Genomic DNA, 24,234 nt, shown 5'->3' on the forward strand with positions numbered 1-24,234 from the left:
CAAAAGTAAATAAACATTAAAAAAAATCTAAAAAAAAAAAAGAAATTGTGGTTTATATACACAATGGAATACTACATGACAATGAGAAAGAATGAAATCTGGCCTTTTGTAGCAACGTGGATGGAACTGGAGAGTGTTATGCTAAGTGAAATAAGCCATACAGAGAAAGACAGATACCATATATTTTCACTCGTATGTGGATCCTGAGAAACTTAAGAGAAACCCATGGGGAAGGGGAAGGAGAAAAAAAAAAAGTTGGAGAGGGAGAGAGCCAAACCATAGGAGACTCTTTTTTTTTTCTCCAATATATGAAATTTATTGTCAAATTGGTTTCCATACAACACCCAGTGCTCATCCCAAAAGGTGCCCTCCTCAATACCCATCACCCACCCTCCCCTCCCTCCCACCCCCCATCAACCCTCAGTTTGTTCTCTGTTTTTAAGAGTCTCTTATGCTTTGGCTCTCTCCCACTCTAACCTCATTTTTTTTTCTTTCCCCTCCCCCTGGGTTTCTGTTGAGTTTCTCAGGATCCACATAAGAGTGAAACCATATGGTATCTGTCCTTCTCTGTATGGCTTATTTCACTTAGCATCACACTCTCCAGTTCCATCTACGTTGCTACAAAGGGCCATATTCCATTCTTTCTCATTGCCACGTAGTACTCCATTGTGTATATAAACCACAACTTCTTTATCCATTCATCAGTTGATGGACATTTAGGCTCCTTCCATAATTTGGCGATTGTTGAGAGTGCTGCTATAAACATTGGGGTACAAGTGCCCCTATGCATCAGCACTCCTGTATCCCTTGGGTAAATTCCTAGCAGTGCTATTGCTGGGTCCTAGGGTAGATCTATTTTTAATTTTTTGAGGAACCTCCACACTGTTTTCCAGAGTGGCTGCACCAATTTGCATTCCCACCAACAGTGCAAGAGGGTTCCCGTTTCTCCACATCCTCTCCAGCATCTATAGTAGGAAACTCTTAAAAACTGAGAAAAGACTGAGGGTTGATGGGGGGTGGGGGAAAGGGGAAAGTGGGTGATGGGCATGGAGGAGGGTACCTGTGGGGATGAGCTCTGGGTGTGGTATGGAAACCGATTCGACAATAAATTTCATATTAAAAAAAAAATATCCCCAGATAGGGGCGCCTGGGTGGCTCAGTCGGGTGAGCGACCGACTCTTAGCTTTGGCTCAGGTCATGATCTCACAACCCACGGGTTCCAGCCCCGCGTGGGACTCTATGCTGGTGGTGCAGAGCTTGCCTGGAATTCTCTCTCCTTCTCTCTCCATCTCTCTCTGCCCCTCCTCCACGTGTGCTCGCTCTCGCTCTCAAAAATAAATAAACATTAAAAAAAATAAAAGCAAAAACATAAACATATTCCCAGTTAAAAAAAAAAAAAGTCTTAGAGAAACTGTTGCTAGCTGGCCTGCTTCAAGAAGTAGAAAAGACGTACTTCAGGCTGTAAGGAGGTGATGTGGGGTGGGAGAATCCACAGGAAAAAGTCACTTCATGTTTCTTTTTTAAAATTTTTTTTTTCAACGTTTATTTATTTTTGGGACAGAGAGAGACAGAGCATGAACGGGGGAGGGGCAGAGAGAGAGGGAGACACAGAATCGGAAACAGGCTCCAGGCTCTGAGCCATCAGCCCAGAGCCCGACGCGGGGCTCGAACTCATGGACCGCGAGATCGTGACCTGGCTGAAGTCGGATGCTTAACCGACTGCGCCACCCAGGCGCCCCAATCACTTCATGTTTCTAAGCACCTAAGAAATAATGGAAATTTATCTATAGTTTAGTTTATAAATTACTAAAGGATTTGCATACATCATTTAAGCAAATTTTGGACTTAATTTGTCCAAAATGTCCTTCACTGTGCTTAGCAAATGTCAAGTCCATTTGTTTAATATTGAAATTCTGGAAATCTGCCCCCCCCTTTTTTTTTTAATGTTTATCTTTGAGAAAGAGACAGAGAGAGAGAAAGAGAGAGAGAGAGAGAGAGACAGCGTGAGTGGGGGAGGGGCAGAGAGAGAGGGAGACACAGAATCCGAAGCAGCTCCAGGCTCCCAGCTGTCAGCACTGACCCCGAAGCAGGGCTCGAACCCACGAACCGTGAGATCATGACCTGAGCTAAAGTCGGATGCTTAACCGACCAACCCCGGCGCCCCTGGAAATCTGCCCATCTTATAACAGTAAATCATGTTTAGCACATAGTTCATAGATGCTTTTATTGGACTGTGAAGAAAATGGGTGATGAAAAAAAATGGCCAAAATAATTTTCAGAAAATGTTCTTAATTTTTGTGGTCAGAACACTTTCAAGTGCATAATTGGAAATAATTTTACATTGTTGTGTTAATTTGATGCTTGCTTTCTTCATCCGAAAAACAATGGAAACCAGCTATAATCATGTGAGTCACCAACTGCCATTTGCTAAGTTCCATTTATATTTTCATTTTTCTAAATTACTTTTTAGCAAATTACTATTTCTGTGTACTAAATTGTGGCCTAAACCTGTCTTTTGTAGCTAACAATAAACAACAGTCTTTAAACAGTTATTTAATAAAAAGGGAGCTCCAGACAAAATATCACAACTTTAAAAAATAATAGTGATAACAGAACCTGATAAAACCTAATATTAATAGAAAAGTATATTCAGTGACACGTAAATAAAAGGACACACCAGCCTTTAAAAAACACAAACGGGGGTTGCCTGGGTGACTCAGTCGGTTGAGCGTTGGACTCTTGATTTCCGCTCAGGTCATGATCTCACCGTTTGTGAGTTCGAGCCCCGCATCGGGCTCTGTGCTGACAGTGCAGAGCCTGCTTGGGATTCTCTCTCTGCCCCTCCCCACTTGTGCACACTTGCATGCACACTCTCCCTCTCAAAAGAAATAAAATAAACTTAAAAATAAAAACACTCGGATATCAGTAGAATAGTATCACGATGTCATTTAACGATGGATATTTGCGAGTGGAAGAGTGGAAAGGATTTGTTCTATTCTTGGGTGACCTGTTTATATTTTATTGCTTATTCATTATGACTGCAGAAAATACAGCACAACTGTATTTACTCTTTTCCTATCAAGAAAAGAATCTCTTTTAATGGCAGCCTTATGGCCAAGACATGCTTAGTCAGAAGTTACTCCAGTGAAATGCCACAAGAGTCAAGGGTTTGCAAGCAAACTCCAGGGTGTCTGTTCTAAAACTTGGCGGTGAGACGTGAGCTCACCTAGGGCGGGGTGTGATGGGCCACGTGAAATCCGACTTTCTGAGAAGGTGCTGCCCCTCCCAGTCTCCTGGGCAGGGTGAGGGTGGTGGTATTTTAAGACGTACTGAGAACCACAGGGGCGTCAGTAACCGACCCATGATCTCATGGTTTGTGGGATCAAGCCCTGAGTCAGGCTCTGCACTGACAGCACGGGGCCTGCTTGGGACTCTCCCTCTCTCTCTGCCCCTCCCCCACTGATGCACGCTAAATGAATAAATAAATAAATAAACAAATAAATAGTACTTAGAACCATAATTGTGAATAGGAACTGTTTTATGTGGCAGGCCCTTGGGGTACTTTTCATTTCCTTTTCTCTCTACCTTTGTCTTCCTTCCTTCCTCTCTGTCTCTCCCTCTTCCCTCCGCTGCTTTCCTTCCTCCTGACTTTCCTCCCTCCTCTCCTGCCTTCTCTCTTTTACGCATTCTGAATTTTAATGTTTGCAATACTTGTGTAATAAAATTAAGAAAAAGCTTCTGGGGGCACCTGGTTGCCTCAGTCGGTTAAGCGTCTGACTTTGGCCTAGGTCATGATCTTGCCATTTCTGAGTTCGAGTCCTGTGTCAGGCTCTGTGCTGACAGCTCAGAGCCTGGAGACTGTTTCCCATTCTGTGTCTTCCTCTCTCTCTCTCCCAGCCCCTCCCTCACTTGCATGCACTCTCTCTCTCTCTCAAGTAAATAAACATTTGAAAAATTAAAAAAAAGAAAGACTTCTAAAAATACTAAAAATTTCTAATATTTGAATTTTCTGCTTTTACTCTTTTTTTTTCACTACAAAAAGGAAAATAAGAAAGGAGTTTCAAGCAATACCAGCTGTGCAAAGGGGTCCTTTGTGCCCTTGCTGGGGTGTCAGCAAGGCTCATCACGACAACTGTATAACATAAGAGCCTGGTGCGCAGGCCTTTGACAGCTTCTATCTCTTGCCCCACTCTACAGGCAGAGAAGATGGCTTAGAGAACTCATCAGAAACTTCCCACCACTCTCGGGACCAATTTTAAGCTCCAGTGTGACTAGAGTCTGGGAAACCAGGGCAGGATATGGAGAACACAAAGGGAAAAGGTCAGGAGAAAAATGTGTGTAGGGGAGACCCTGTCAGACTTTGTGGGTTGTTTGACCATGTTGCGTTTTATTCCAACTGACATGGGAAGCCATGGGAGGGCTTTGAGCAGAGCTCATTCTGGCTACTTCGTTGAGAACAGCCTGAAGAGGGGCAAGGGTAGAAGCAAAGAGGCCTGCTGGGAGGCGGCTACTGCCACGATCCAGGTAAGCAGTGATGGTGACTGATCCAGATGGGAGAAGGTGATGGGCAGAACTGGTGGGATTTTGCGTCCACGCTGAAGACAGAGCCCATAGGATCTATGTGGATCAGATCCCAGATGAGAGAAAGTGCCAAGGATGAATCTCAGGTTTTTTGCCTGAGCAACCATGACCATGGAATTACTATAGTGATAAGGAAGATTGAAAGAAATTGGGTTTTTTGGAGGGAGAGGGAGTGGTGTATGAATAATAGGAATAGAGCAGAAGCTGAGTTAGACATGTTAATTTTGAGATACCTATTAGCAAGCCACGTCCTGGAGTGATATCCTCGGGTTGGCAGGAGGAGATGGGCTGTGGCTCATAGGTGGGGGACGGGACCATGGACTGTTTATTCCCAATACTTGGAGATAAAATAAAAATATGGGCATAGTAGAGGGAGATGAATGGATGGGGCGGCAAAGGCTTGTGCAAGTTCTCTGTTTTCTCAACGAGGAGAAGCAAGGATATCGGCTAAGAGTGAATGTGGGGGACAAGGTAATCAGAGAGTTCTGAGAGACAACGTGTGTGAAATAGTCACCTAGAAGAAAGGCAACACAAGGGCAGATAGCGTCTAGTATTGGCATAGTGGTTATGAATTTAAAGTGAGACCAGTCAGAATGGTCTCACGTTTTTCTCCAACCTATTCTGGTTCAGGGTCTCTCAAAAAAGCTGCAGTCAGAATACCAGCCGGGGCTTAGGTGGGTTTTCTGCGTCCAGGGCTCACAGGACTGCACTCAAGGTATCAGCTGGGCCGCATTCTCATCCGGAGGCTAGATTGGGATGGAATCCACTTCCAACACTCAGGTCGTGGCAGAATTTATTTCCTTGTAGGACTGAAAACTCCAGGGGGGTTATTTGTTTGCCTCTATTTTTGCCAGTTCAAGGCCACTGTCAGCTCTGGAAGATGTGTGACGTTCCCTGCCACATGGGCCTCTCTGTAGGCAGTTCGCTTCATGACATTTTGTTTCTTTAAGGCCCAGCCAAAAAGTGAAAGTGAGTCCTCTAGCAAGAAGTCTTAATGCAACCCAGTTATGGGACCCATTACTTTTGTCATATAGCATAATGTATTCACGGGAGTGACATCCATCACCTTCTCCTTAGTTAGAAGCAAGTCACAGGTCCTTCCCATGCTCAAGGGGAAGGGATTATACAATCCAGGAGGCAGGAATCATGGGTGTCACCTTAGAGTCTGTCTGGCACACCATCCAATTCTCAATACCTGATACCCAGTAAGCCAAACTTAGGAAACAGTATTTATTTATTTATTATCTTTTTGAGAGAGGGAGTGAGCTGGGAGGCGCAGAAAGGCAGAGAGAGCGAGAGACAGAGAATCCCAAGCAGGTTCCAAGCCCATCATGGAGTTTGAAATGGGGTTCTATCTCATGACTGTGAGATCGTTACTCAAGACGAAATGAAGAGTCAGATGCTTACGTGACCGAGGTACCCATGCACCCCAGGAAATAGTTTTTTTTTTTTTGAAACTTAAGAGTTTTTATTCTGAGTCAGAAACTATTCTAAGCACTTTAAAAATATTAATCCCCACAGCAACCCTAGTAGGTAGGCCCAACTATTATCTCCATTATGGGAGGAGACTGGACAGAGATATCAATGAACGCCTCTAAGACCTCTCAGCTAAGTAACTACAGAGCCGAGACTCAGACTCATGCTCTCTGCCTTCCAAGTCCATACTCTTCTCTATTATGTTAAGTCAAAAACAAAGTCAGTGAATCAATGACACAGGAAATAATTACCCAGCAGGTCAGAGAACCCAAGCAAGTTTTTTTTTTTTAACTTTGTTTTTAATGTTTACTTATTTTTGAGAGAGAGAGAGAGAGAGCACGAGTCGGGGAAGGGCAGAGAGAGAGAGAGAGAGTCACACAAGGAACTTGAAGCAGGCTCCAGGCTCCGAGCTGTCAGCACAGAGCCGGACGCAGGGCTCGAACTCACAGACCGTGAGATCATGACCTGACCCGAAGTCGGACGCTCAACCGACTGAGCCACCCAGGCGCCACCCAAGTAAGTTTTGAGTCTATATTTTTGTAACTCCATTTCTAAACCAAGCCATTTGGCACTTTCAGAGACTTTCACTGAGATACGGGGTCTGTCTTCTATTAACACGAAGTAACACAGGTCAAATGGAGTTGTGGAGGCAGGAACAAAAAAAAAAAAATGGGGAGGGACTTGTTGCTGTGCCTGCGATTTCTTGGAGGCGATGTCCCATTTTATCTTTCCCTTATTTACCTGGAAAACATAAAGCAAATTTCATCTGTTGTCGATTCCTAAAGAAAGAATAGGTGATCGGAGACATCGCCAACACTAATGACTTGTGATAGACCTTTGTGGGTCCTGCATAGTGAGTTGAGCAGCCTGGGAGACAAAATGCACAGTAGATCCAAACATGCAGCCCTTACCAGTAGAGCTGAGAAGCCACATTTTGAAAAAATCCTTCACATCTGAGAAACCGTGGCGTTAAAGGTCATGCAGCCATAGGTGGGGCGGGGGGCAGATTTGGAACAAACTATGTTAAGGTTCTGGTTTCAGTGTGGGTCAGAAGCCACTTCGGGCTAAGTTTCTGAGGGATTTCCCCTGGGGATAGTACAACTGTGCATTAGAAACATCCACTCCAATGGGCCCCCCAAAGTAGGCATTAAATATTTGACCCAGGGTCCCTAATGGTAGTGAGACATTTGTATCGTTACGTAGCAATAGACAACTGACTTCTAATCTTGCTTCTGCTTCTTAATTACTTATTTATTCTATTCTGTCCTTAGGGAAACCACTTCACTTTTGGGAGATTTGGTTTCCTTATCTGTGAATTAAGGGAGGTGGACCGGATAATCTCTAGCCAACAGCACCTCAATGGAATGTCAAGTCCACTCTCCTGCATCATACAGACCTTCTTAAGGTGGAATACTGAGGCTGTACATCTCCATACTTAATTGCACACCAACACCCTCTTGTTTACTTTCTCCCCAGCTCATTCCACTTTGTTATTTTCGTACTTCCTCGATTGCAGTCGGTTTTGAGGGGCTGTACTTTCAGTAAAAAAAAAAAAAGTCATCGAACAGGCTGTATCTGTTATTTCACAGTATTTTGACACACCCTGTGCTACAGAAAAGTTAGGGCTTGGGAGGAGTGGTGAGCTGAGTAAGTCGGGATGATCTCCTGGGGGAACAAGTACTCACGTCCTAGGAAGCTGTCAACAGGAAAGTCAAAGCCCTAATCCCTCCACCGCCCATGTGTTTGTCTCTTGGAAACAGTGATCTCATGAATGCTCAGACCTACTTTATGGAACTTTTCTTTGAGCCAGACTCTCCTGGTGATTGGATGTACTTCTGAGAAGGAACCCGGGTCCTTTTGGAAGTTCAGTGACCTAGCTGAGGCCCTCGCATTCAGGGCAATGAAGGGAGGACCCCTTTGGAGGCGCCCCACTAACCCAGTCCGCTGTTTGAAAAATCTGGGTGGCTTGTCCGTGGTTGTACAACACAGGAAAGTGTGGACAGGTGGGCTCATGTCCCACCCAATTGCATGAAAAACAAGCGGGTTCTTTTAGTTGTTAAGTAGCATACCTGCTTTTTTCTTTAAAAAAAATTTTTTTTCTTAACATTTATTTATTATCGAGAGACAGAGTGTAAGCAGGGGAGGGGCAGAGAAACTGGGAGACACAGAATCTGAGGCAGGCTCCAGGCTCTGAGCTGTCAGCACAGAGCCCGATGCGGGGCTCCAACTCACGAACCGCGAGATCATGACCTGAGCTGAAGTCGGACACTTAACCGACTGAGCCACCCAGGAGCCCCAGCATACCTGCTTTTCTGAAATTAAAAGAAATATATAATCTTCTAATTATCAAATACTTTTCACTTTAGAGGTTTAAAAAAAAAAGTTAGAAAAAAATTTAGAAATTTGGGGAACATTTTAGAAAAAAAAAGCAACCAAAAGAATATAAAAAGTACTATAATACCATTGTCCCTAAAAGACCCAAACATAAGACCTTCTTTTGTATGCCCTTCTGAATTTTTTAATTTGGGTGCTATTGTCTCCTAAATGACCATGTACAGTTGAACCTTGAATTAGTTAAGTTTCTGGGGAGTCAAAGTTATATGAGGATTTCGGCTGCCTGAGATGTCGGTGCCCCTTACCACCTCTTTGTTCAAGGATCAGCTGTATATAAAAAACACCTTAGGGGCGCCTGGGTGGCGCAGTCGGTTAAGCGTCCGACTTCAGCCAGGTCACGATCTCGCGGTCCGTGAGTTCGAGCCCCGCGTCGGGCTCTGGGCTGATGGCTCAGAGCCTGGAGCCTGTTTCCAATTCTGTGTCTCCCTCTCTCTCTGCCCCTCCCCCGTTCATGCTCTGTCTCTCTCTGTCCCAAAAATAAATAAACGTTGAAAAAAAAAATTTAAAAAAACACCTTAAAGGACAGAAATAGCTCTTCAGAGTAACAAGTTTCTGGATGTTTATCTGGCGAGATGAGATTAAGGCCCTTCTTATGCATAGTAAGTAGGAAAAAAATTGAGCAGAAAGGGTAAAAGTAAAAATTTGATTTTATAATAGTTCATTGAAAACACTGTGCTGGGCCCCAATGCTACCTTTTATATGTGAAGGACTCTTTTTTTTTTTTTTAAATTTTTTTTTCCACGTTTTTATTTATTTTTGGGACAGAGAGAGACAGAGCATGAACGGGGGAGGGGCAGAGAGAGAGGGAGACACAGAATCGGAAACAGGCTCCAGGCTCTGAGCCATCAGCCCAGAGCCCGACGCGGGGCTCGAACTCACGGACCGCGAGATCGTGACCTGGCTGAAGTCGGACGCTTAACCGACTGCGCCACCCAGGCGCCCCCGTGAAGGACTCTTTAATAATGATTTTGCTCTTTATTCATTCATTCATCAAAGATGTATAGAATGCCCATCATACTCCAGACACTCTTAGATTCTTTCTCATTTAATTTGTACTACACCCATGCGAAGTAGGTATTATCCTCATTTTATAAGCAGAAAATTGAGGTTAAGAGTTTCTAAGCTGACACATAGCCTCTGAGGTTGTGTGATATATATATATATATATATATATGTTATATATATATATATATATTAAATGTTTATTTATTTTTGAGAGTGAGAGACAGAGACAGAGTGCGAACTGGGGAGGGGCAGAGAGATAGGGAGACACAGGATCCCAAGCAGGATCCAGGCTCTGAGCTGTCAGCACAGAGCCTGACTCGGGGCTCGAATTCACGGACCGTGAGACCGTGAGATCATGACCCAAGCCGAAGTTGGATGTTTAACCGACGGAGCCACCCAGACGCCCCTGAACTGTGATTTTGAATCTGCATCTCCCAGTTTGCATTTTTCTAAACTCTTCTATATTTGTCAGGGAGTAGAAACATGGGAGAGTAACAACTAGTATATTTTTAAAATTTTTTAATGTTTATTTTTAATGTTTTTTTTTAATGTTTATTTATATTTGAGCTGTCAGCACAGAGCCTGACGTGGGGTTTGAACTCACCACCCACTAGATCATGACCTGAGCCCAAGTCTGATGCTCAAAACACTGAGCCACCCAGGCGCCTGACAATTAGTATATTTTTAGAAAGCAACTGTGCAAATTCTCTTCCTTTCATTTAAGGTCACAATGCTATCTATATTCAGTTACGTCCTTGTGGGCAGGCTTCTAGGTCTCTTTAAGTGGAACCTGAGAGTATTAATGGGAGTGAATTTGTTCTTCTCAGTTATGAAGGATTTGAGAGAAATGTTCCTTATGGTACTGGGAATCCAAATAACAAGATGCAATGGTGATACTATGGAAAGGTATCCAGGACCTAGAACTAGCAACTGACATAGAGTAAGCACTCAAATAACAATCACTGATGTTTATTAGTGTTCATTCACTCTGTTCTATACTCTTTGCTTGTATTCACTGGTTCAATCCTTACAACAACCCTAAGGGCATTTCTATTATTGTTTCTATTTTATAGGTGAGAAAATTGATGCATGAGTTAATGAACTTGCCAAAGATCACACTCAATAAACAAGCTGGAATTCTGTCTTCAGATCCCCTGCTCTTAACGACTATACTATAAATCTTTCAAATAAATGGATGACATTCTGGGATCATGAAAAATGGAGAATATTCTAGCTCCTAAATATGAATCTACCAGCATTACTTTTTTTCAGTTACTTAAAGCGGTGGGTGATTGTGCAAACGACAAAGTTAATGAAAAGACCCTGGTACTTGATAAGGTAGAAGAAAGGCACCCGAATGCCTGATATTCTTTATGTAAGGTGCTATGTTAAATCTGTTTGTTTTGTTTTTTTATTCTCAACATTTGGACTTCTTGCAACACCGTGCAAAGCGCAATGCAGCTCAAAATGTAAACGCAGCTTTTAGGAGCCCAGGGCTGAGCATATAAACTGCCATGTGTACACCCACATCAGGTATGTAACAGGACTGACGGTATGCAACAGGCAATTATAAACGGCGGCCGTGCAATGGTCATGAAGGTCATCCAGCAACCAACAGTTTCGTGTCGAATACTGAGGAGGTTGAGTGCACCATCACACAAAACGGACGCCTGGGCTCATTCTCACCAGCGCGCTTTTCATTACCTAAGTCCTCTCTTTTCGTGACTGTGCAAAAGTAAGCGGGCCTGGCTTCCCGCGCTGGGGACCTAAAATGCCATAAAGCAGCAGGCCAGTCGGGGCCCTTCCGGGCATCCGGCGAACCCGAGACGAAACAAGGCCAGCCCAAGGTCGGAGGGTGCCCCAGGTCCGCCCTCCAGGGTCCGTGCGGAGCGACGTCCGCATTTCGCAACCTGCCGCACGGGCGGTCGGAAATCCACCAGCTGCTGGATGACACCGCTCTCCGCCCAACTCCGCGATCCGCTTGTGCTTACGGGGTGCGGCCGAGCCAGGGCCAGGCGAGGACCAGGAGCCGCGGGCTGTTACCTCGCGGGACCAGCCGGTGACGCCAGGGCGCTCAGAGCAGGGCGTGAGCGACAGCCCCGGGGCTCCGGTCACGTCCCACAGCTGACGCTGCGCACACCTCTCCCCGCCCGCTGCGCGCCGAGGGGCGAGGCTGCCTGCGGACCGGGTTCCCAGCGCTGTCCCCATTGGGCCAGGGAATGCTGACGCAAGGCCCCGCCTCCGGCCAGGCCCCGCCCCCCGGCGCGGCGTCAACGCCGACGCTCGCGGCGCTGACGTGTCCGGGCGGGCGGTGGCGGCTCCTCCCGGCGCCGGCAGCCACTCGTCGCTGCGAGAGAGGGGCGGGGTGGCCGGGGCCGCGCTCCCCGGGGCCAGCTCGCGGCCCGCCCCGCCGCCCCGGCCCCCCGGATGAGGGTATATATTCGGAGCTGGCGCGGGACGCCGAGGAGTGGCCGCACGGAGCCGGAGCCGGGCGGAGCCGCGATCACGCTGAGGGAGGTGAGCGGCTCCCCGCCCGGTCGGGTCTCCTTCCCCCGCCACCCGCCAGCCTGGAGGGGACGCCGGGGGCCCGGCCCCACCACGCGCACGCTCCCGGGGCCGCGTCGGTGCTCCGCGCCCGAACCTGGCCCTGGCGGAGGAGTCCGCCCCGCGCGCCCCGCAGGCGCTTCCCGAGCTCGGAGACCCCGCTGGGGAGGGCGCCCCTCCCCCGGCTTTGGGGGGGGACCCGGATGGGGCAGTGCTTGCGGTCGGGGGTTTGTCGAGCCGCGGGGAGTGGGCCTCACCTGGATGGGGGGCGGGAGCCTTGAGGTTCTCCGGCCGGGGCCTTGCGGACGGGTTCGGCGAGCTCGGGGACCGCGGGGTGGGGACAAGCGGTCGTTGGAACTGTCCGCTGGGAAGGGGGCGGGCTGGCTGGCATATGAGAGGGAGAGAATTCTGAGGGCGTTGACGGGAGGAGTGGAGACACCTGCGGGGGGACGTGAGCGGGGGACAAAGCCTGATTGCCCCTTTTGGTTGGTTGGTTGGTTGGCTGGTTTGAATGCTGGTAGTGGGAGAGGGTGGAGATTGCGGGCTTTCCCCGGGCTTGGCCAGGCAGGAGGGTGGGGATTGGAGGGCTGAGAGCACACATGTGCTGAACATATGGCTTCCTGAAGATTTTATTAAGTTTGGCCTGATGCTCTTCTAGGTTTATTTGTGCCCCGTTTGTGAAACGTGAAATCAGGTAGCAGCGATGATGGTAATAGGATGTCATTCTGCAGTGCTTTTCGTTTAAGGACTTTTAAGGTGAAATTTTTAGGTGTGGACCAGGGGTTTACAGGAAGCTGAAGGCAGTTTCTGTACCCTGACTGTTGGTGAGTTGGCTCACTTAGCTGGGATTAAGAAAGACTCCGTAGGGTGTGCCGCCAAGCATTTATAGGATTCAGTGGTTATGGCTCAAGTCCAAGGCTGTTTTTCTAAAGTTCTAAGAAGTTTACTTATCAATTTTGGGGGGCAAAATATAGCAGCGGAGATAGGGGCAGGAAGGAGACCTGGAGGAATTTCCCGCAGGAAGGAGAGGCATTTCTTTCACAGTGGCATTTAAATTCTAATAAAGGTATATTTGATAATGGCAGAGTTTTACCAAATTTGTCATTGTTTTTGATGCCAATGTATTAGGCTATGGGCGTATACCAAATTCTGTCATAATTTCTACAGCAGATCCTTACCTTTTTCAGACTTTGCTTGTCAAAATAAAAATCCTGGTCTAACTCTTGTATTTACGACTGCTTACCATCACACACACATCCACACTTCTCTCTTACCAGAATTATTGGGGAAAATGCTACTATTTTTGTGATTATTTTTTTGCTTCCAAAAAACCCATGGATAAATTATTCTTACTCAAAACCCAAGTATGATTGTTCTGTCGGGAGCATTTACACAGTTTTATAACTTGGCACTTGTGATCTTGTCAACCTTTGCAGACCACCAGTGGTCTAAGGCCAGGGATCACAGTTTAACCTATAGGGGGGAAAATGTAACCTATAGTTGTCTTATTTGCATGGATCCATTTTTCCCAGGCATCTGAAGGTGGATGGCTGTCTAGTGACTTTTTTTAGGAAAAGATTGATTTGTATCTTAAAATGTTATAATATTATGTTTGCATATGTGTTTTAATAGGCAGAGGTCTCTCCAATCTTGCCTCTCCTTTGAGGGTGTGTGAGGAAGGCTGGTTTTATCGTCTTCATGAGGAAATGTGTACCCAGGGAGGTGGAACGATTTACACAGGATCAAATGATGGGGAGGGACCAAGAACTAAGACTCCCAGGTCCTCAGTTACATGGTTCCCTGATCTTCCCACTACAGTATGTTCCTTTAAATCTGGAGCTCCTTTAAATACCATGGTATAGATGCAACCAAGGCCCCCATTCCTTGGAAAATGGTTTGATGTAAAACTCTCTCAACTGTCTGGTTTTTTTTGTTTGTTTGTTTACTTGATGTATTTTTTTTAAGTTTTAAAATTTGTTTATTTTGAGAGAGAGCGAGTGAGTGGGGGATGGGCAGAGAGAGCGAGCGAGTGGGCGATGGGCAGAGAGAGAATCCCAAGCAGGCTCTGGCATGGTCAGTGCAGGGCCCCAGGTGGGGCTCAAACTCTTGAACCATGAGATGACCTGAGCTTAACCGACTGAGCTACCCATTGCCTCTACATGATGTATTTTTTTAATTAAAAATAATGGTGTTCTGTCTCTTGAAACCTTTTATCAATCAACAGAAATGCCGTTTAATATCCTAATGCGTGGCCAAGGCTCAGTCTTCTAACTTTTTTTTTTTTTTTTAATCCGTCTACACTTGCCAGGGATCTCTTTCGTTTGATAACTTAATATCATTTATGGTGATGACCTTGGAAGTTTTATCTTTAGCTCCAGTAGTACCTCTGAACTTTAGACTACTACATTCTGCTGTCTCCTCGGCATTTCTATTTGGATGTCTAATAGGCATCTTGAACTTCACGTGACCAAAAGTGAAGTATTGATTCCCCCACTCTAGGCACCTAGTCCTAAACCTGCCCCGCTCCTACTGTTCCCCACTTCAGCAAATGGCACCACCACTCGAGAGTCCTCTTTGCTGGGTTCCTAGCTTTCTCTCTGTCTCCACATTCCATCCATTACCGAATCCTGTAGGGTTAGAATCCACATTTCATCACTGCTCTAAGCCAATGTCATCTCATCTAGACTATTGTGGAAGTTTCTTTAAAAATTTTTTTTATATTTATTTATTTTAGAGAGAGAGAGAAAGACAGAGATGAGTGGGAGGAGGGGCAGAGAGCAAGGGAGATACAGAATCTCCCTGAAGCCGACTCCAGGCTCTGAGCTGTCAGCATAAGAGCCTGATGTGGGGCTCGAACTCACAAACAGCAAGATCATGACCTAAGCCGGAATCAGACGCCCGGCTGTTTGAGACACCAACCATCTGCTTGCTTCTACTTTTGCCGTCTATTAGTCTTTCCCGCCACCTAGGAATGGAATGATCCTTCTGAGGCCTCAGTCAGACCGTGATGCTCCCCTCCTCCACGTTCCCCAGTGGCTTCCTCAAACCCAAAGTTTTTACTTTGACCCCAAGGGCCTACTTGATCTGCTCAGAGTCCGTCCGCCTCCGTCACTGGGGCTCACTCTGCTCCTGCTGCGTTGACCTTGCTGTTCCATGTACGTGTCACACGTTGCTGTTTTACAACTGCTGCAGTTACAGCTTCCTGTCCCTAGAATGTTCCTCTCCAGGATTCTGACTTGCTCGCTCTCTCTTCATTCGTACCGACCGTCACATGTCCCAGAGGTCCTCCCCAACTACCCCATTTAAAATACCCCCCATCACCTTGTTGGGCTTTCACCCCTTAGCCCACTTCTTTCTGCCTGACGTTTTACGCCTGTCCCTCGTACTGGAACGCGGCATGCGCATTGTCACCTTGTGCATTGCCGTGTCTGTGTCACCTACATGAGCGCCTGGCAGACAGTGAGTGCTCGTTAACTATTCAGGGAATTAACGATGGCACGTGACCGTGAAATACTGTTCCTCCATAAACTGTCTACTGATGTATCTTTGCATGTGAAAAGGAAACTTTCAGCAGCAGCCTGTTCCTTGGAGGGTAGGCTCGTCATCTGTCTCAGTGGAAGTAGCACTGAGACAAGTTCAGCCTCATCCGCCCATTTCCCAGCACTGTGCCTTGTTCCTTGAATACGGTTATTTACCAGAGCCGTTTTTCGTGCTCTTCCCACCGGCTGGAGTTTCTTCCACCTCTTGCACTTTTGGCAGACTTCTTTTTCTCCCACAGTGCCCGACTCAGCAGCTCTCCTCCAGTTCTGGAGGCTGTAGTCGGTGGTCTGGAGCGCAGTTTCGCTTTTATAATAGTAGCTGATGACATTCACGGAGGGCTTTTTTACGTGTTAAATGCTTTTCATTTGAATTCAGGAATCCTCTTAACCTTAGAGGTAAGTGCTATTTTTATCCTCATTTTACAGAAGAGAAAAATTGAGGCACAGAGAAGTTAAGTAACTTGCTCAAGGTCACAGAATTAGGAAATAGTGGCGTGGGAGTCTGAACTCAGCCGTGCTGACTGAGCCCAGTTTCTACCAGTTACACTGACCCTCTTAAATGAGACCTTGGATTGAATTCTTAGTCTTTCCTCTGTGTATGGAAGTTATTATTGTCTGATGGAAAGATCATAGGCATGGGAGTCAGGTTTATCTGGGTTAAAATTCCTGATTTTCTACCTACTGGGTAAGTAGCCTTGGGCAAATTACTTAATCTCTTTGAGCCTCGTTTTCTCATTGGTTGTAATTTCACTTACGCCTCCGAACCTGGTGAAGAAAATTCTATTATTCCCATTTTGCAGATGCAGATAACAGAGTCGAAGCTATCTATGACTTGGCCCAAGCAGTAGAGCCAGGAATAAAAGTCAGTTCTGTTTGATTCCTTAATCAATAAAGATTCGCTTGAATGAAGCTAGAGTATGTGAGGCAGGCCTTTAAGGCTGAGTGAGATTTTGGTACATAGGAGAGTCTAAAGGAAGTACTTGGAGGTAAGGATGAGGGTCTTAGGTGACAGCAGGTAGAATGTGTCCTACCCTGATAATAAGGTTTCATTTTTGTTTCATATGGAAGCCTTAATTTCGTTAGGAATTGTTGGTAACTCGTAGAGTGCGTTTCGTAAGTAGTGCCATTCATTTCGCCCTTGAAACATTACATCCCTGAAGTAAATCTAAATAACAAACCCCAAATAAAAGTGGGGAATATAAGTCACTCAATCTTATGTGCTAGTCTAATTTGAAGTTGATTTTATAAGAAGAATCAGGAAGCCAGTCTTTCGGTTCACTTTGAGAGGGCATCTTATTTAAAGAAAAAATTATAGAGGCTATGTGCCTGTCTTCTTTGGGATGATAATACCTTTCCTGAATTTATTCTGGAGTGGGCACTGGCTGCTGAGAATTTTCTGGTTTGGGTTAACATGCTCAATACCGATTGCCAACACCAATGGCTTTTTATGTAATAATGCTTTTTAAATTGACGTCTTTACTCATCCTGTGAAGTTCCTCATCTCCCTGTCCTGTGCATTTTCTTTCTCCACGCTGTTGGTTTGTGAACTCTTTTCTGCAAAGTGAGATGTCAGAACATCAGTTGTGTCTGTGTTTCTGAATAAAATACAAATAATGTACTCTCTCTCTCACTATTCCCCTCTTTTACACACACATGCGCGCGCACACACACACACACACGCTCACGTTCACAGTCTTTCTCCTGAGAGGCCATATAGCATAACGGTTAAGAGTGTGAATTTAAGAATCAGGTTGTCAGGGTTTGAATCCGGGCTCAATCACTTCACTAGTTTGGGACCTCAGGCAAGTTATCTCTGTGGCACAGTACTTCCTCTGTAAAGTAATCCCAGTAGCTGTACCTTAGCATTGTTTTGAGGGTTAACTGCATAAGCATCTGTAAAGCAATTAGTATTGTACCGTCATAAGCGCTCTGCGAGCGGTAGGCGGTGTGATCGCCACCTCAGGGAACCCTACTGGAGGTTGTCTTCATCTGAGTTTGTAAATGGTGTTTGGTTTAAGAGTCCTGATGAGATAGATTCCGTCATTAACCCAGGTGAGGCCCAGGGACATTAAGTAACTGAGTGGAACTCCAGAATATTGCTCTGAACTACCATGTACATTACCTACCACTGTTCTAAAGGTAGAAGATAGCGGGCTGTTTCTTCGGTACTTGTCTTTCCCGTCCTTCACTTCTAAGCAGTTGTAAGGGGGTGATGATTCTTTACAGCGACCCTCAAAGTTTTCCCCTTTCCACTTATTTCCTTTGCAACTAGTCTGGTTCAGATCTTTGGCCTTCTGTCCCTGTGATTGTCTTTGAACTTGTTTTCCTGCTTCTCGTTGTCCCTCCTTACCATCTATTTTATGCTATTGCTCTTTCTCTGAAGTATGGTGACACTGCCCTTTGAGTAATCCGTTGTCGGCATCTTGTTACTGTTAGGTCTAAATCCCTTTGCTTGGGTTGAGGCTTTCGTGGTTTAGTCCTGCCCTCCATACTTCCCATCATTCTGCAGAAAGCTCCAGCTTCTTTACTGCTCTGTCACACATGCCTGTCCTGCTCGCTTTCTCATCTTATCTGTAATCTGCTCGAGCCCTTGAGATACAGCTGATCATGCGTCCTTTGTGAACTCTTTCTAGACAATGCCTGCCTTCTCTTGCATTTATCTGTAGTAGGCAAGTAGACTAAATATTTCCTCTTCCTCTGGTTTTGTTTAGTACTACACACTTTAACATTTTGCTATATATGTTACATGGTCTTATCTGTTGATATGTGTGCATTGCTTGTCCCTTTAGGGTTCAATTCTTAGTAGAGAAATTCTCTAGAAGTTGTTATTGAAATAAAACGTATTTTTCATGATTATAGGTAGTCCCATCTTGAATTTTATTATATTCTGAATACAACAGAATCATTTCCATCATTAGTGCAAAAAGGAGACAGTTGGTGTATTAAGAAGTCAGATGTTCTTTCAGTGGGAGCTCATGGTCAGGGGCAACTGAGTGGGCTAGTCAGAGTGTGTACCCTGGAATTAGACCGCCTGGGCTCATATCCCTGCTCTGCCTGTTGGCCTTGTTGTGTTGCCTCTCTGTGCCTCAGTCTCCTCCCTGGTAAAGTAATCAAGATAACAGTACCTGTGTTGTATAGCTGGCAAAAATCAAATGAGACCGCATAGGTAAAGTTCTTAGTGCAGTACTTGGTATGTAATACTAATGATTATTGTCTTCCAAGTTTTTCATTTATTTTTATTTAAACAAATTTTAATTCCAGTATAGTTAACATTCAGTGTTATATTAGTTTCAGGCGTACGATATGATTCAATAATTCTGTACTCATCGTGTGCTCATCATGACAAGTGCACTCCTTTTTTTCCCCCTTAAGTTTATTTATTTATTTTGAAAGAGGTAGAATGAACAGGGGAGGGGCAGAGAGAGAGGGGGACAGAGGATCTGAAGTGGGCTCTAAGCTGACAGTAGAGACCCACTGAGGGACTCAAACTCATGAGCCACGAGATCATGACCTGAGCCGAAGTCACATGCTTAACGGACTGAGCCACCCAGGTGTCCCACAGTGAGTGCCCTCCTTAATCCCCATCACCTATTTCGTCCATCCCCTCACCCCTCTCCCCTCTGGTAACGATCAGTTTGTTCTCTTCAGTTAAGAAAGAGCCTGTTTCTTGGTTTGTGTGTGTCTCTCTCTTTTTTTCCCCTTTGCTTGTTTGTTTTGTTTCTTAAATTGCACATATGAGTGAGATCATATGATATTTGTTTTTCTCTGCCTGACTGATTTGGCTTAGTGTTACACTCTCTAGCTCTATCCATGTTGTTGCAAATGGCTGAATAACGTTTCATTATATATACTTATGTATACACGCACACCCCACCACACCTTTATCCGTTCATCTGTGGATGGACGCTTGAGCTGCTTCCATAATTTGGCTGTTGTAGGTAATGCTACAGTAAACATAAGGGTGCATGTATCCCTTTGAATTAGTGGCTTTGTATTTTTTGGGTAAATACCCAGAAGTGTGATTATTGGGCCATAGGGTAGTTGTATTTTATCTTTTTGAGGAACCTCCATACTGTTTCCACAGTGGCTGCACCAGTTTGCATTCCCACCGACAGTGCACAAGGAAGGGTTCCCCTCACCCTCGCCAACACTTGTGTTTCTTGTGTTTTCTGTTTTAGCCATTGTGACTGGTGTGAGGTGATATCTCACTGTACTTTTGATTTGCGTTTCCCCGATGTAGAGTGCTGCCGCGCATCTTTTCGCTTGTCTCTTGGCCATCTGGATGTCTTCTTTGGAGAAATGTTTGTTTACCTCTTTACAAGTTGGATCTGTCACAAATCTTGTGAGGGAAAGGCAGAAGTTAACTTCTTTAATATCAAGTGTTCTTTAATGTACTTATTTGTAGTAGGAAAAGCTCTGGTTTTGAGGTTGGACTTTGACCTGCTGTTGATTCCTCTTTTCTTGTAGGTTTACAGGCCCAGAGATTATACCTCTGTCTTCACCACCACCAGAGCATTATGAATGTTAATGATCTCAAAGTCAGGTTGTCCAAAGCTGGACAGGAACACCTGCTACAGTTCTGGAATGAGCTGGATGAAGCCCAACAGGTAGAGCTTTATGCAGAGCTCCAGGCCATGAACTTTGAGGAGCTGAACTTCTTTTTCCAGAAGGCCATTGAAGGATTTAACCAGTCGTCTCAGCAAGAGAAAATGGATGCCCGCATGGAGCCTGTCCCTCGAGAGGTGTTGGGCAGTGCCACCAGGGACCAAGATCGGCTGCAAGCCTGGGAGAGTGAAGGTATGGGCATGGAATGTTCATTTTAGAGTTTGTAATGAGGGGCGCCTGGGGGGCTCAGTTGGTTAATCGTCCGACTCTTGATTTCAGCTCAGGTTGTGATCTCACGGTTTGTGAGTTCGAACCCCTCGTGGAGCTCTGTGCTGGCAGCATGGAGCCTGCTTGGGATTTTCTCTCTGTCCCTCTCTCTCTGCCCTCTCCTGCTGTCTTTCTCTCTCAAACATAAATAAACATAAATAAATACATTAAGTAAGTTTGTAATGAGCTACACCAGCGGTATTAAAGTAGCCGGATCATGTAATTATTATTTGGACTCTCCTCTTCCCTTCAACCAGGTGACTGATCAGAAAGTGACAGATGATGTTGCCCAGACTTCTGCAGCGTCATCCCCACCCCCCTTCTCATTGCTGTTCCCCGGTCTTCTCATTCAAATGTTGATGTGCCTCTAGTCTCTTTGCTCATTTCCATGCTTCTTCTACATTTCCCATCCTGAAGCACAAGTTAAATGTTTCAGTTTATGCTGGCTTACTCTAAAAACCTTCCCTAGCCTGTATTTCCATCCTGGTCTCCTGTACTTCCATCCATGCCTCCTGTCCCTCACATCTTAGCTGGACCAAATAATTCACCTCTCCCTGAATGTTATGTCTTTCCTGCTCTTTGCTTGCGCTTCTAAAAAGAAGCACCTTGGACCGGTCTCTGCCCCTTCTCTGTGGCTGGGTCACCTTGAAAGGCCATCTCCCCGAGCTGTGCTGTGCAGTGTGGTGGCTCTGCCGTGTGGACAACGTGTCCTCATTCTTTAAGGTTCCTTGATCATGACTTCTTCTTCAGCGAGCCATGTTGGAGTTCCTTGTTCATGTTTCGCTTTGCTTCCGTTCTTTCTTAGATTACGAGCTGTTTATGTCTGTCTTCGACGTTACATAGAAGACTCGTAAAGAACAGCCCGTGTCCTCCTTGCCCGTGTACGTCACACCGCATTTAGAACGGGGTTTTGCAGTCACACGTTGGTTGATAAATGTTTGTTGCATCGTCTCAGTGTTTCTTCTCCTAAAGTGTATCATAACGTCTGTCCCCATAGCTAGTTCTACTTCTGCCTTGCAGAATGGCAGAATAGCCGAAGTGTGCCATTTTTGGTGGAGTTAAGAGCTGTGGTTTTTGTAGGCCGCTGCCCCTCTGTGAGTAAGAGTTGACGACATGGTACAGCTCGGCCCTTGAGTGTTTGTACATGCTCCTTGTCAAACCTCATTTCCTCAACTCTGGAATGAACAGATGGGGCTGATACTTTTTTTTCCTTTTTAAAAAATGTTAGTTTATTGCAAAAAAAATATGAAAATAACAGAAACACTGCAGAGAAATTGCCCTAAATCTTATCAAATCTGTTTTTATTTGCTCACATTGCCACCTAGTACTTGATTATATGTATATTTACTTTTATAGATGTGGAATAATATTGTAGATACAGTCTTGTAGTCTGTACTTGTACTATACTGTTGCTATTAAAAAAATTTTTTTTTAATGTTTATTTTTTTTGAGAGAGATCGAGAGAGAGAGAGCAAGCAGGGGAGAGGCAGAGAGAGAGGGGGGAGACACAGAATCTGAAGCAGGCTCCAGGCTCCAGGCTCCGAGCTGTCAGCACAGAGCCTGACTCGGGGCTCGAACTCACGAACCGCGAGTTCCTGACCTGAGCTGCCGTTGGACGCTTAACTGACTGAGCCACCCGGGCACCCCTATTTTGTCTTGCGTTCTTTGGCATTCCCTGCCCCCACAAAAAAGAAAGATGGTTGCCATCATCAACCTCTGTATACCTCTCCATATCTTTCTCTGGGCATACACATTCACTGATTTCCAAACTGTGTTTGGAAGGGGTTCCACTGCTGGGGAGACTTCTCATGTGGTGGGGGTGGGGGTGGGGAATGGATACTAAGCAGCTTGGTCTCTAACGCCTTCATCTCCCCACTAAGAGCAGTTCTCCTTTGACATGTTTTATGTATTTGATCTTTACACGAAGTTTTATTTAAAAAATACTGAAAATAATTGGGTGATCTCTAGGAGGTGCCCTTTTAGATCTGAAGTGCTCGGTGTTGGCTAACCTCTCTTCTTAGAATCGGGCTCTGCCACTAAGCTGTGAGAGAGTGACTTCCTGGTGGATCCTTCTGAATGGGGAGCTGTAGTGATCCTCTGGCCCTTACCAACCCTGGGCTCATTAATCCTCTGCTTCCATCCCCGGGTTTCAAAAAGGCTATTACAACGGAGAAGTCACGCAGGGCTCTTTATACCTTCAGGTGTCCCAGCTGCCTAGATTTCTCCTTGTGATTTTACGCGGATGAAGTCTTCCAAGTAACTTTTATGGAAAAGCCAGAGCTTTGACTTTATGTAATGGGGACCATGGGCAGCGATCAAAGCCTCCTATAACTGGAGTCTGCTTTATGATCTTTTTGCCGGAATCCGTGGGACTAGTAGTCTACACATATGATGTTCCATTTAAACTGAAATCTGGAACTATTGCAACCAACTACACTACAAGCAGGTACAAAACAAACTGCCTTTTGGCTGACTGTCAAGGGAACGATACTTATTTGTGGTTTAAACAGTAGGGGTGAAGAAGGAGACTTTGTCGCTCTTCATTCACTAGCCAGAAACTTCCACGTGTGTGCAAATTGATCACAAAGTAAAGTTTTTGCAGTAAGTTATCAAGGGGAAGAGATTGGTTGCCATTGGGGAGATTCTAATCATTATATTTCACATAGGAGGAATATCCTGGCAGTTGTGTCAAAGACAATGCCCCCTGCTTCCCCTCCTTAGGATGGGGGAGATTAAAGCATTGTACAGTGTTTTCAGAATGTCTGGTGGTTACTGACACGAAAATGGACATTTTCACACCTAGGGTGGAAAATTATTTCTGAAGGATCGATACATAAGTGACCACTGTGCTTTTTGTTGAAGAGAGATCGGATTCTAATTTAATTCTTTTTTTTTTTTTTAGGATTTTATTTTTAAATTATCTCTACACCCAGTGTGAGGTTCGAACTTACAATCCTGAGATCAAGAGTGGCATGCTCCAGGAGCGCCTGGGTGGCTCAGTCCGTTAAGCGTCCGACTTCGGCTCGGGTCACGATCTTGCAGATTGTGGGTTCGAGCCCCACGTCGGGCTCTGTGCTGACAGCTCAGAGCCTGGAGCCTGCTTTGGATTCTGGGTCTCCCTCTCTCTATGCCCCTCCCCCGCTCATTCTCTCTCTCTCTCTCTCTCTCTCTCTCTCTCAAAAATAAACATTAAAAAAAAAAAGTCGCATGCTCTACTGACTGAGCCAGCCAGGCACCCCTTTAATTCTTTTTTTTTTTTTTTTTTTAATGTTTATTCATTTTTGAGAGAGAGCATGTGAGCAGGGGAGGAACAGGGGGTGGGGGACGAAGGATCTGAAGCGGGCTGTGAGCTGACAGCAGTGAGCCCAGCACTCACGAGCCATGAGGTCATGACCTGAGCTGAAGTCAGACACTCAACTGACTGAACCATCCAGGTGCCCCCCTTTAATTTAATTCTTAAGGCGTTCTGGCCAGTTGTAGAAAATGGAATGTGGAGGAGTAACGGAAAAATTTCTATTTTACAAAGCTGAGATCTGGAGAGAGAAGTAATTAGAAACTTCTATGAGAATGTCATTTTAGTAAAGATACATTGAGAAAATATGTTTGCTTGATTAAAAGAATCATCTTTATCAAAGAAATGTGTGCTTATACCGAGCACAAAACAGTCTTCCACTTTTATAATAGCCTATTAATATCTAGTATTGACCTCTTTTGCCTGTGAGACATTTATAAAATTAATCTGAATGGTGCTTCTCTACTGTAGCACTGTGTTCAGAAAAATATATTCATAACATTACCTCCTATGTTTTCTGGAATCTAGTGC

At 45.3% G+C, this 24,234-nt stretch overlaps 1 protein-coding gene across 5 annotated transcripts in view; it reads left to right on the forward strand.

Annotated features, from left to right (window-relative positions):
* The first annotated feature begins 11,790 nt into the window (after positions 1–11,790).
* Positions 11,791–24,234, forward strand: part of UAP1 (UDP-N-acetylglucosamine pyrophosphorylase 1) — a 53,881-nt gene continuing 41,437 nt past the window's right edge. For 2 of the 5 annotated variants that reach the window (XM_047076507.1, XM_047076508.1), the window contains exons 1-2: positions 11,791–11,973; positions 20,007–20,336. In XM_047076507.1, coding sequence (XP_046932463.1) covers positions 20,057–20,336 — 280 coding nt within the window. In that variant the 5' untranslated portion in view covers positions 11,791–11,973; positions 20,007–20,056. The remainder of the gene's footprint in view (positions 11,974–20,006; positions 20,337–24,234) is intronic. The other 3 variants (XM_047076511.1, XM_047076510.1, XM_047076509.1) reach the window with 2 other exon arrangements.

Source organism: Lynx rufus, unplaced genomic scaffold (genome assembly GCF_022079265.1).
Source record: "Lynx rufus isolate CCGP_SWC_20201006 ecotype Redwood Valley unplaced genomic scaffold, mLynRuf1.p SCAF_15, whole genome shotgun sequence".
NCBI lineage: Eukaryota > Metazoa > Chordata > Mammalia > Carnivora > Felidae > Lynx > Lynx rufus.